At 39.5% G+C, this 13,778-nt stretch overlaps 1 protein-coding gene across 10 annotated transcripts in view; it reads left to right on the top strand.

Moving 5' to 3' along the window:
- Nucleotides 1–13,389, top strand: part of PDE1A (phosphodiesterase 1A) — a 200,853-nt gene extending 187,464 nt beyond the window's left edge. For 6 of the 10 annotated variants that reach the window (XM_042874543.1, XM_042874544.1, XM_042874542.1 and 3 more), the window contains 3 exons: nt 3,323–3,598; nt 9,911–9,975; nt 10,360–13,389. In XM_042874543.1, the coding sequence (XP_042730477.1) occupies nt 3,323–3,598; nt 9,911–9,975; nt 10,360–10,581 (563 nt within the window). In that variant the 3' untranslated portion in view covers nt 10,582–13,389. Of the gene's footprint in view, nt 1–3,322; nt 3,599–9,910; nt 10,031–10,359 lie in introns of all 10 variants that reach the window. The other 4 variants (XR_006179598.1, XM_042874548.1, XM_042874549.1 and 1 more) reach the window with 4 other exon arrangements.
- Nucleotides 13,390–13,778: the final 389 nt, after the last annotated feature.

Genomic DNA, 13,778 nt, shown 5'->3' with positions numbered 1-13,778 from the left:
AAAAAGTGATGCACAAGGAATTGCTTGCCACTCCCTGACTGATGCCTGCCCAGCCCCCTGAGCAGTGGAAGAGAATGAGACGAACTCCCACCTCCTTCAGAACTCCTTCCACACAGTGGCACATGGTATGGAATATCCGTCTGGACAGTTTGTGTCAGCTGTCCTAATTCTGTTCCCTCCCAGCTGCTTGGGCCTTTCTTTGAGAACTGGTTCTGAATAGCAGCGCTTAGCAGCAGCTATAAACATCAGTGTGTTATCAACACTGCTCTTCCCCTAGAACTGTAAAACAATCCAAGGAGGGCCTGTGATTTAAAAAACCCACTTCTACACATGCTTATTAAGCCAAAAATAGAAAGTGACTTAATGAAAGAAGAGTAGTATTTGCTGGAAAGGGTAGAATAGTGCTTGTTGTGTCAACCACTGAAGATGAAACAAAAACAACTACAAAACTCTCAAAATGTAGGACTACTGAGTAGTGGAATGTTTCAGCTATTCTAGAAGCTGGCTGTTAGATCACAGCTCCTGACAGATTTCCAAACAAAGCATGGAAATTACTTTGCCAGCCTAAACACACAAAATGAAACACACCACTTGTGTGGTGCTTACTTATCAAATGACCTTGTTTCTTCTCATGAAGGACAGTGGTTTATGGCAGGAGTTCAGGAGTTGGAACAGAAGTACCAAAAAGAAGGGCGAGACTGACTGCTAACACATCTTTTAGGAGAGGCAATGTTTTACAGACGAACACTAAGAAATTTTGATGATTGCACTTGGATTCTTGTAAAGAAAACCAAACCGTTGAGAATGTGTAAATAATGCTGGCTCCAGGCACTTTTCCAGGATTGAAACAGAGAGAGCAAGAAGTGTAACAATGTTAATGTCTGCTCTGAGTTCACTGCCTGCCTTTATCTGAATGAGAGCAAATAATACTTGCTGGCCACAATGTTGACTTAAACGAATATAGTGCTTATAACAAGTCATAAGCAGATGTGTTCTAACCAGCTTTGGACAGATCTGCTATCTAACTTTATTAAACTTGCAAATGCTAGGTTATCTCATTCATTTATCATGCCCCATTTCCATCCCTGGTTGGCCATAGCAAGGTGTGCCCATAGAGGAGCAGGAAGTTGCTTTTCCTAGAAGTGCAGTGTGGGGTGAAGTCCCCTGCCCAAATTGGTCAGATGGAGCCAGAGGCTCTGCTCTGCTCCTGTCCAGCCTTCCTGCCAGTCTGCTTTTCTCACACCAGTGGCATCAACTCAGCAGTGCCTCACATGAATCTTAGTAATTCTCTCATTGTCTGAGCCTCTTCTATAATTTGCTGAATACTTATGTTCCAACTCTCATTAACTTATGTGAGCTAAGTTAATACTACAGTTCTAACAACAAATCAGTAACGTTGTTAGATAAATCAGTATCCTAGAGACAGGTCAAGGTACAGTCAAAGGCACTTGAAAGAAACCTTTAGGAAAACCCTACTGAAGTTTTTGCTTATGCTGAGCACAGAAAATAAACATCTCCAAGAAAGCCTAAATAAATTGATATATAAACAATTTTAACATATTTTTATATAAGTATTATTTTAACTTACATTTTTCACACTTTCCTTTTCTGTATGTGTATGTAATTATATTTTAGCTTTCCTTTCCTCAGCTTACTGATGCAACTGAACATCCAAAATTGTGTTATGAAATTTCCTTGTGTTTCTTATAAAGTTAAGGAAAGATTATTGTAGCTCTGCCATATGGGAGCAAATATAGCTTGTAAATCAGTTTCTTGGGACAAAAGCCTTAGGTATGTAGAATAGAATTGCTCAGGTTGGAAAAGACCTTAAAGATCATAAAGTCCAACGGTGACCTAACCATACTACCCTAACTAACAACCTTCCACTAAATCATGTCCTTGAGCACCACATCCAAACACTTTTTAAACACATCCAGGGATGCTGATTCTACCACCTCCCTGGGGAGCCTATTCAAATACTTAGCAACCCTTTCTGTAAAGTACTTTTTCCTGATATCCAACCTAAACTTACCCTGGTGCAACTTACGGCCATTTCCCCTCATCCTGTCACCAGTGAGAAGAGACCAATCCTCCTCTCACTGTAAGCACCCTTCAGATATTGGAAGAGAGCAATAAGGTCTCCCCACAGCCTCCTTTTCCCCAGACTAAACAGCCCCAGTAGGTTATACCTAAAGTGACAGATGCTGTGATGAACATATCTGGCTTAAACATCAGATTTGCTTTAAGCTACGTATTCCTATTTCTCAATGTCTTTATCCCAAACACTTCTTTAAGTATTGTTCAGTCTGCAATGCTTGCACATTTTAAATTGGAGGAATTTGTATTTTTTATAATAGTATACAGATTCTGAAATCTGAATTTACGAAATGGATTCTAATAACAAGGTTAATGGTTCTACCACCAAACTTCTCAAATTTAGAATTTCTTGGTGGTTTTTTTTTTTGTTTTTTGTTTTTTTTTTTTTTTTTTTTTTTTTAATAAGATGCCAGGAAGTGTAATATAAGTTATTTTTAATCAGACTGTTCACCCTATGTGACTTTTCCATTCTCTGTTTTCTTCATCTTCTTGGTTTGTCTTTGTATGACCTCCCTGTACTGCTTTATTTTCTGTCTCCTTTCACTCTGGCCATTTCATTTGTACTTTTCATTGCAGAGTCTCTGCAATGGAGCATGCAGTACAGCTTTCTGTGAACCTTTTTTTGGTCCTGTTGCTGCTGACCTCTGAAGCACAATTTTTTGTCGTATTTTTTCCTTTCCCATTCTGTATGTTCTGCTAGCCAAGGAGGCAACAGAAATGGATTGCATGCATATAGACCTCTGAAATGTGTTTCGGCTTAAGCTATGAGTTGCCCTGCTGGGTTTTTCCAGCCTGAGGGACAAACGGCCTTCAGGGCTTCCCTTCAGAGCCGATGCCTCCCTCTTCCTGGAATGGTGCTTCTCTCCATGTCCCCTCTCCATTACAGAACTGGTGAGCTCTGCTTCTTCCAGTTGTATTATGGCAAGCTGGTGCTTCAGCATGAGGCTCTCCTGTTCCCACCCTTTAGCATACAGTGTATTTGTTGCTGCTGCTCATATTACCTCCAGATAAAGAAGTACATGTTAGAGGTCAGACCAGAAAGTAGACTGCTATGGTTCAGTTGCAATAGCATAATCAGGATCTGAACTATATTTAACTCATCAGTGCACCTGTCCTTGTGTAGAAAGTTTATGCTCACAGTGTTCAACTCAGTCACTACTCTGAAATCAAACAACTGTGGCATATCCTTCATATCTAATTCGCATGTTTTGTTCCCTCTTTATAGAAGAACTTGTGAAAAATGTTGATGAACAGAAAAAAGACCAGAGCAGAAATTCCACAGATGCACAGTTACAGGAAGAGACAAGAAGCAGACAAAATGAGAGTAGTCAGGGAAGTGATGGTACAGCCTGTCCTCCCAGACCCATCGTCCTACAAGTAGTCACTTCCAACACTGCTCTGAGTGATGAATCCAACTCAGAAAAATGCACTAACTCTGATCCGAACCAGAAAGATCTCACCGATGCCCAGCAAGAAACACAGAATACAGACCCACTGAATGGTAATACTTCATGACAAAGCACCAGTCAATCTAATGAAGCTGTCCAGGGTGAAGCTGCAGCAGTGTCTGGTATCTCCCTGTCTAACTTCGACAGTGGTAAAATATTAAAACAAAGTGTTGTAAGAGAGTTTCTTCAGGAGTGCGTAGAAGCAAAAGTGTCCTAAACCCTTTAATTAAAGACATTTGATATAAGCAGATATCATCTTCATATATTAGTTATTTGGTATCTAGTAGAAAGTGCTTTACATAAAATACCAAAACTTTTAGTTGAACAGAAGAATGATTTTAAAGAAACTTAATGATGTGTTTGCAGTTAAATAGCCCTTTGTTAGTGAAGAATCAGGTAAACTTCCAAAATTAACAAAAAAAGTTAAAAGTATTTAACTTTTGCTCTTATTATAGGTAATTCCTGTTGTGCAATTAAAATGCAAACCCTTAACTGAGGCACTTCATATGACTGTGGTGTTGTAAACCATTTCTGTATAATGTGAATTTGGAATTAACACTGATCAATTTACATAGATGTGATTTGCTAGCAGTAGTAGGCATGGGACTGCATCATCCTCTCAAGAAAGATCAGTCTCCTGATTGTAATCTGCTGGACAGGCAGAAAACCAAAAAGTTCGTATGATGTCAGAATTTTTTTTTTTTTTTTTTGAGAATGCATGTATTTTTACCACAAGGTGGTTATGATTTGGTATATGTTTATTATATGACATTATCAGTTCAAGATGCCCAAGCAATATGAATAGGTTTTATGGAAGTAAGAGAAATCAGTGTGCATTTTTATAGTATCTTCATATGGTCCGAATAGTTTATTGTTAGAGTATGTTTGAGATATTAGGGTAATAGGAATAATCAAGGTATAATAGTATTGTTTCCCTCTCTTCCAATTATAACACTAAGTTCATTAATGCTGAGCTAACAGTGAGCCTTGCAGTACTGTGCCAGAAGTATGGCAACGTGTGAGCAGCGATGTTAAATGCTTATAAGACTTAGACTAGACACAAGTATATGACTTGGCATATTTCTGAGCACTTCCTTTTATGGAGAACTCCCACTTATTCATTCTGGAGTCCAACATTCACCATTTGCATTTCAGTGCTCCCATGCTTTTGTTGACAGATTTTTTTTTTTCCCCATCAGCAATAACAGATGGTTAATTTAGGGTTCTAAATCAAAACATTTACACAAAAATTAATTCCACAGCATTTGAAGTTGTGTAGTGTAGCAATTGGACAGATCAATACAATGGGAAAGGCATTACAACAAAGGTGTGGTGATGGAAAGACCAACACAACTGAAAGGTGCTGTAAAGGAAAGGAAGAAAATTGCTCACCCGTATCAGAAGATTCCAAGTTCAGAGGGGAAATCTTCACCAAGGAGGGATTCACACAGCTGAATTGCCTTCACCTGTGCAACTCAGAGCTGACCAGGTCCTTTCCCCAGATGCTCAATCAATGATTCAGGCTGTGACTCAGCAGTTCCCATACATCTTAGCAGTTGACATTTTTGTCTTTGATATGTATTTTTTTGTACCTTTTTTTTTTTTTTTCTATTAATGCTCATTTTGAAATTTATGTGCTCTAGAAAAGTTTCCCATCTACTGAGTGTAGAGTACAATAGGAAAAAACTGTGTCTGTTGTCTTTCAAGCTGCAATGAAGACATTTGTGCTGTAGCTGTCATTTTTATGGAAACAAATTGTTTTGGTAATGTCCTGAATGAAAAACCAGAGCTTTTACAGGTATATCACTCGCCCTTTGTATCACTAAAGAGGCAACAGTATCTAAGCTGTGGGATGATAGAAAGTTGTGGAAGAAGGAGTGATAAATCTGTAGACAAAATGCCTCAAGTTATCAATTACACAGTAGGAGAACTGGTGTATTATTTTTCAAGGTAGCTTCAGCAGTTGAGCTGTGTGCTGGCACTTAGTGGGATCCCTCAGCTTACACCTGAGCCATAGCAGATGTTATAGCTGATAGCCACAAAAAGTTTTGGTATAATAATGTACGTTTCTCTACAGAAACTTAACATCTGTACCAGAAAAATGTAATCATCTGCATAAGATCTTTGGAAACAGAAGAATTTTGTTTCTAAAAAGGAAGGATTTTTCTTCAGACTGCCCTGTTCTATAAGCCATGCCTTTTCCTCCTGGTGAGAGTGAGAAGTAGGGGCTGCTGCTCATGCTGTTAACAGAACATATTCCCAGCTATAGCAAGTTCTTATGAATAGTTTCCAAGCTATGTTTCAGCTGTAGTTCGTTAATGAATGCAGTCATTGTAGGGAATGATACTGTTGTTTAGAGAATATCTGTGTTCCCAGTTCTTCACATCTTGCACTTTTTAAAATTCTTTCTAATGGACTTGTGCATCCTTGGTCAACCAACTTAAGCCTAAATTATATTTTTTACTTTCATGAACCTTTTGTGGACTCTGTCGTTCATAACTCCTAGTTCCACCAGCCAGAAAATGACAAGATGAGGCTGGATTTCTCCTTTTGCTGAAGAGCTGTTTTCTCATTTACACTGTTGCAGATATTTAATTGAGTGCTACAATGCATAGAAAAAGGGCATTGATTTGATTTTGATTTTAAAAGGCATCTGATATTTGTAGGTCTTTTGTTGTCATTTTTTTATAATAGATATTTCTGTGAAATGTCTGTCCTCTGCAGTATGTTGAATTTGCTCTTAGCCATCTCCTTCTTCGTGTTCGTATTCCAGTAGAGAGAAATCACAGGGAAGTGGAGAGCTTGATGTTTTGACTGGTTTCTGTTCCATATTAATGTTTGAGCTGACCACTCACTGAATGTGTTCCTTTAGGTATTCTTTGCAGAGGGTGTAATGTTTGATATCAGATTTACTTATCTGAAGATATTTGATGTTACATTGCCCTTGTCCATCTCCACTGAGCTTTCTGCCGCTGCAGGGTTTTATTGGTCTGCCACCATGCCATTTGTGTTCTGTTTTTATTACATTGAATTGTTTGATTTATACTTTAATAACATTTCATTCTTGCATTTTCTCAATTTTCTCCAACTTTAAATGCCGTAGGAAACTATTTTGAATACTTTCTGGTCTTTTAAAGTGACTTACAGAAAGACTGTCATCATATTCTTCAGACCCTCTTTTCTAAGGACAGAAGGGCAGCCATTTTGCTATTTCACTGACGTATATACATGTGGGCTCTTGTTGTACCTGCAGTTAAACCAACGTACTGCTAGAGGCTGGGGCAGCAGACCTACTACAAAGCACAGGTCCTGGCTCTCTGAGACAAAATGAATTAAAACTGAGGTTCAGCAGCAGCTTTAAGTACCTCTGCATCAATAGTGCCACCATGTTGCAGCAAAAGAAAAGAGAAACAAAGCAGGAGCTCAGTATTGAAATAGCTGGCAATATCCAGTACCAAAGGGGATTGTCAGGTTACAATGTTTCATATTTCTTTTATGTTAGTGAAATGTAATTCTTGTAAGTGGAAGGACTTTCCTTGAACTGTCATGCTTATTTAGACAACAACAATAACACTGATGGTTTTGCATGGTTTTTCTTGCTGCAGTGTGTGTGGAGGTTGGTGTCTAATACTGCAGTTGTTGAATTCTACTGGATTGGAGAATCAGCCATTCATGAGTAGCATCAAGAGTACAGTACTTTTCACTTAGCATGTATTTTTCAAAAATCAATGGCATATAAAAATCCCTTATGAGGTGCAAACAATGAACCTCAGAGAGACCTTTGTATATGCTGAATGTGTATCAGAACTCAAATTGCTGCTGGTTTTCCTGGGTGGAATTTACTTCTCACTATGTGAGAAACGGAAGAATTAAAGGGAAAAAGACACCACATATCTGTATTCAATCTAGATTCAGCCTTGCCCAGAAACCACAATTAATCTTAAATGTTGTTTTTCTTCTCTCATCTGTTGTTCCTCCACATGGTGCAACGAGTGCTTTTCTATTTAGCAACCTAAAACTTATGGGTTGGCTCTGGCATTTCTTACTGTCAACATATGAACGTCAGATAGGAGCAAATAACTTTTGTGCCTTTCCTCACCTTTGCAAACAAGTTGTGGTCAAGATGACCAGAAGGGAGAGCTGCATGTGATGCAGCACTGTTTAGCCCAGGAGGATCTTTCCCTGCACAGCACTGCATCTCTGCTTCTCACTTCTACACCTGTGTTGATGACCAGCAGACTCAGTCAGGCCACTTTGTAAAAATAAGAGCAGGTATTTTCAACAGCTTCACTTGCAAGCTGTAAAAGGCAGTATACACATCTTTTAAGTTTTCTTTGTACATTTATCTGGACAGTATGAACATGCCTTGGGGGGGGGGGGGGGGGCAAAGAGAAAAGGTGCTGCTTTCCACTCCTTGCATCACTCCTCTTTCTCAGCTATTTACCAACCCATCATACCAGGATCTGTTTCCCTGTGTCCCAGTCAGAGCAAAGAGAACTGCTGGGGGAACTCAGGCCAGGACTGAATGCCTCTTCTTCCACAGCACTGCTCTTCTTCCTCAGTCTCACTATCATTTAATTGCATGTGACAAGATTAAGTGAACTGTTATAAGATGATTTTATTTAAGTGGTGGTTTTCCTTTTCTCCTGGGTGATTTATTAATTGGAGCATTAATTTTAAAAACTGCTTATGTTTAATTAAACAACTTAGTGTTTCAATGATTTATAATGGCTAGTTGGCACGCCTTTAACTTTTCGCTCATGATGATAGCCGCATTAATCCTTAGTATCAGAATGTAAAAGGGGACAATAAATCTGCAGTAAGGCAGAATATGGGTAAATTCGTCCCTGGTGACAGTAGAGGACTGTCAGGCACAGTGTGTTACAGTGAGCATGCAGAGCCTTCAGCAGAAACCTGTGGTAAAGCTGCACAAGCTCACAGCAACAACACACCAGTTCAGTTAATGGCAATGTGGACAGCATCAAGTAGTACCTGTGTCGTGGCAATGCCAGTGGCCCTGGGTGCCAATCCCATTGGTGCTCAGCAGCTGTGGGTGGAGGTTGTGTGCTTCGTTAGCATTAATTGTGCACCCTGCACATGGGTGGCAGTGGGAACCCAAAGGAGGCACTGGGATGAGGATAGAGGGAAGGAGATGTTGAAGGAGCAGGTGATGTGCTAATAAAAAGGATGGGGTAGAAGCCCTCAGCAACTATTGGGAAGTTGCTACAAAGTGTATGCACTTCTGTGAGGAAAGTGAAGTGTGGCTCAGGATTCAGTGTTAGTTTTTACGAAGGTTAAACGCACAGTGCTGTGTTAGAGTGGGCAGTACCCCAGCAATGAAATCACTCACAAAATCCAGTAATGAAATTGTTTGTTTACTGTAATACTGTGGTAAATTCAAGGCTATTCATTTTTTTTTTTCTTTCCTTGTGTTCATTGTCATGCACTCTTTTTTTTTCCTTTCTAAACTCTGAGCCTCTTCCTCAGCTTCAGCTCAATGAAAGACAGTCTTTCAGTGAGTTGAAGCTTCCCTTTCAAATCACACATCACCTGCTTTCATTTCTAGTTGCTTATATAGTTTGTTTTTGTCTTTCAAAAATTTTCCCCATATGCATTTTTGTTTCTAAACTTTTCCCCTTCTCTCAACTCGCTTTCTCTGCTTTTGATACTTATGTGGCTTTCCTTTTTCACGTTTTTTAAGTCAGTATTAGTGGGATCACTCCATCCATTAGTTAAAGCTAAGCATTTGCCATATAGTTGGTATATAACTCTGAAATTTGGTGCACTCCCCCCCAAGTCTACTATCCTTAATCAGTTTACAATTTTCCCAGCAGTGCTTATTCAAGGAACAGCTTAAACAGGAGCTCTGTGTAATGATTGGAAGTTTGACATTTATACTGTGTCACCTACTTTGAAATCTACATGTGTTGCTAGGTGTCACATTCCCTATCTGATTGAATTAATTGAATCTTCAAAACTTGACATTGGCATCTTCCACTCTCTGAGAGCAATTTATGCCTATTTTGGTTGCCTACATTGAAGAGGATTTAAACAGCACAGCTCTGCTGAGGGTGATTAGTTATTTTTTCAATAAATTAGAAGTTTTAAAAAAACCCACTTCATTAACACTCTCATGGTGTAGTCTATTGCTTTCACTCTATCTTTTGCACTTTAGATAAACCACAGCAATTAGTCAATTAAATCCAGTACTTTCTATGCTGAGAAAACAGTTAAAGAAAACTGTGAATGTAACCTTAGTAAAAGAAAGGGGAAAGACATTACTGCCTGTCTAGAGCTCTGCAGATGCTATAAATTTCTTTCACTTCCTCACTCAAGTTCTTAATAACATTTTTTCTTTCTTCCAGGTGAGCCTACACACTGTAAGCAAACAGAAGATATAGTAAAAGCCACGGAACAGAATCAAGCACTGGTACACAACTAGATTTACTGTTTCTTAAAAGCTTCTGACGTTTCTGGCAGGACAGGTATTTCTGTCATTTCTTTCTTATAATGGTGATAGTTTTGTACCATAAAGACTGGCTCATTGCTATTATTATTCTCTTTGTTCTATCCTAGTTGTGGGTTTATTACAAAACATTGTGCCTGGAGCATGTTGCAACCCACTTTTTATGTCCCTTTTGAAGTCAATTCATCATAACGGAAGGGAAAAACAATACTGTGTATCTGAATTCTTAATGTGAGACAAAATAACCATTCAATAAAACATCCTCAAGTCAAGTATACTGAATACTAGAAATATGTGGTAATAGTATAACAATATTGTTTATGAATTTTTACTTGAACTCTGTTGCAGAAGAAAAGAACACTGTTCCTACCTCCATGCTCTCAGAGGCTGTTGTCTGTCAACTTACTCTCAGATCATCTTGTTTCAGTGGAGACTGGGCAGAAGGATCAAAAGTGTAAAACATCAAACCCTGAGCTGGGAACTCAACGCACCGAACAACTCTCAAGACTTTGTCATATTTGTTGTTGCTTTTCCCTTTTCTATTCTGCTTTCTACAACTGGCCAAAATAATTTTTCCAGCCAAAGTTGGACCTTGCTTTGTTGCATCACTGACACCAGCTGTTTCCAAGAGACATGTGAAAACATGTTAAAGATCATCTGCACTGGATTGCTGTTCCGTGTCACTGCCACTGGCATCTAATGGAAATGGAAAGCCAAAACAAAATACTGTTACAGACACTTGTTCATGCAACCATGCTGCATGCAACATGAAAGTTCTACTTGTTAGCTTCCTTAAAATATCTGGAAATGTAAGTACGTGGACTGGGCAGGAAGTCATAGAGTTGTACTATCTATCCTGCATGAATAATGACTCTTTCCCATGTCTGCCACAGGGAGGGAGATGGTGTTTAACAAATCAGTATTGGAAATATCACCCAGTATTATGATTCAAACATACTCAGCTCCACAGTGTTTGTCACATGTCAGCACTGGTGTCAGCACTGGTGTCAGCCCTACTACGAAGCTGGCGCTTATGATTTCAAAAGCAGATGAGGCTGCTACACAAATACACAAAAATTGCTGCCCTCCAGCAACGCATAGTGTTGCCTCTCAGACAGAACTGGAAGGTAATATTGAGGCCTTATATAATGAGTTTGCTCAAATGAAAAGGTGACAGCATGGATCCGACGAAGTCCTCCCTTTGCTTTGTTCAAACACCAGAGCATCTTTTTCTGAGAGGCAGCACAAGTGGAGCACACAGGCACTTACCTCTGCCGGATATCTTGGAATGAGCCCTGCAGCCCAGCTGTGCCCAGAAGAGGCTCCACGTTCATCTCTGCTCCTGCTGAGCCTCATGGGACCTCGTGCAGCCTGCACCCAACCTCACTTCCCTCTGTTGCGGCCAACAAGGAACGTTCCTCTCTCCCTTCACCTTTTACTCTCCTGGTTAACTTGGGTCACTGCGTTCCATTTTTTGGATCCTGTATTACCTCAATATGACCAAGACTGCAGTACGCCATGGGCCACACAGAGGCACGCTTGTGGGGCAGCATTCCTCCCTGCTTTGCAGAGCCCTGGGTGCTCATCCACTGCTTCAGGAACCTAATTAGAGCTCCCATGTACCACAGGCTCAGCCTCCAGAGAATGCGTTTTGTCCTGGCTGAAGAAGGAACAGTAAACCAGCCACCCCACACGTAGGGGCACGTGCTTCTCTCTTCCTTTGACTGTCTCCTTTCTGACAGCAGATCATTGCAATCGAGCTGGGAACAATATGAGCTCTGAGCCCTGGAATAAGGGCATGCCAAAAGGTGGAATTTCTGTCGTTGAATATGTAAGCCATATACACACTATGCACAGTTAGAGTGTGTAGTTTTAACTTAAGAAATGTTTGTGCATATAGGTTGTAAAAAGTGCATTTAAATTGTCTTGTGTATCTGGTCCAGGGCTTGTATTTGGCATGGACAAAGTTCTGTACAGTGCAGCTGAAGAATGAAATGTTAACAAACGAAATTGTATCATATATGTTATAATGCAATTGATATTTTTTGCTAAGAGTTAAGAATTTATATATTATGGCAGTGTTCGAGCAAATCCTTAGTAGCCTGGATCACTCCGTGCACCTCTGAATCCATTATGGGGAATGTTGGACACATTTTTTTCTTTATAATGAAATATTTCTTATTGTTGTTGCACCAAAAAAGAGACATCATTTATATCACTTTTTTTTTCCTCATTGCAAATTGCCATATGCTGTGACAGTAGAAAACTTTCCTGTTTAAGATCTGATATCTTTGGTATTATCTCTTTTCTTTCCAAACAAGGGATCTTATTTCAGATATGTTGAGCATCTGCAGTTCCGGCCAAATTTTAAAAGTGCAAAAATTGAGAGAGATATTTAAAAATAAGGCCAGCTATGTCTTTGTCTGTAACAGTGCATTCATCAGCATTGTGATTTATCATTCCCTGAAACCAAAACTTTGGAGCCATCCAAATTTAATGTTTGTATTTACTTTCAATTTCAGACTTCTACCATAGCTGAACTTGACTTTTTCTTTATGTGATTGATATACTATACGAAAATCTTCTTCTGGAAATACAAACAGAACTTGCAGAACGCTGGGAGCATCCTGTGGGGCTTTTGGTGTCCTGTTGTCCTTCAGAAGGTAGGAGGAGCTCCTGAGCTCATAGAAGGCACTCAGTGCCTGCTCAACTCTTCATTCATACAGAAATGTATAAATAATTCTACTTCTTCATTTTTATACAGTCTTAATCACTGTGGTAGGTGTTACTGAAATAGAAGAGTCCTTAGTTTTCCTTTAAAGCCAGATAACTCTCTTTCTTTCTTCCTTTATTCTTAGCAAGGTTTTTTTCCAGACATGACCCAAAGCTTAGTGTGTTGTTTGGATGAGGAAAATTTAGTTTGGCTGAGGAGACCATAATCGTTGTGTGTCAGTTAAGGCTTTGATCTTGTATGGAATTCACACTCAGATGGCAGAGCAGCTTCCTGTGGGGGGCCTCTCCTGGGCAGGACTTTCTCTGAACCCCAGAAGGCTGCACTACCAAAGCATTGCATGGGGCCATAAGAACTGGTGTTTATATCTGCATCTCTCCCACAGCATTATGGGCATGTACCCCTGCATTGAGCACACTGAGGAGCTGTAGCTTTAGATTAGCCCTCAAAATTTTTATTTTGTACTTTTATCTTGAGATATCTGATAAATATATTATGTAATATTGTTATGGTTTATGATCTAGCCAGTATTTTTTTTATTTAATTTTCAACAAGCAATCTACAACTGTGTGTTTCTATTCTGCTGTATTTGTCCGTATTTCCTATGATGATATTCTTAAATAAATTTGATTTGAGGGCAAAGATCATGAAGCTCCTGAGTGTTAGTTACAAATCTGCTTGACTGAAGCATTTGCTTATTTGCATACAGTTGTCTCTGAAAAGTGGCAGAGCGCAGCTGGCTGTTCCTGTGCCCTTTTCCTGCCTGTCACTCCATGCTTTGTCCATGGCTGTGCCACTATGCTGCACCAACTCACTTGCATCCTTGTGACTCCCTTGATGATACTTTCTCTCAGTGTGCTTTACCTTTTTAACCTTTACTACTCAGTCAGCCATCATATGAAGGAAATCATAACCAATAAAAAGTATTGTTTCCCAAATCTTTTTACCAGGGGCTGGCACTGTTAAAATTGCTGGTACTATTCAGGCCAGCACTGATTCTTCAGAATGGGTTCTGTTTTCAGAGGCACCTCTATGG

Source organism: Lagopus leucura, unplaced genomic scaffold, assembly GCF_019238085.1.
Source record: "Lagopus leucura isolate 7727_CA_CO unplaced genomic scaffold, USGS_WTPT01 Super-Scaffold_100012, whole genome shotgun sequence".
Classification (NCBI taxonomy): domain Eukaryota; kingdom Metazoa; phylum Chordata; class Aves; order Galliformes; family Phasianidae; genus Lagopus; species Lagopus leucura.
This window is presented reverse-complemented; position numbering and strand designations above follow the sequence as displayed.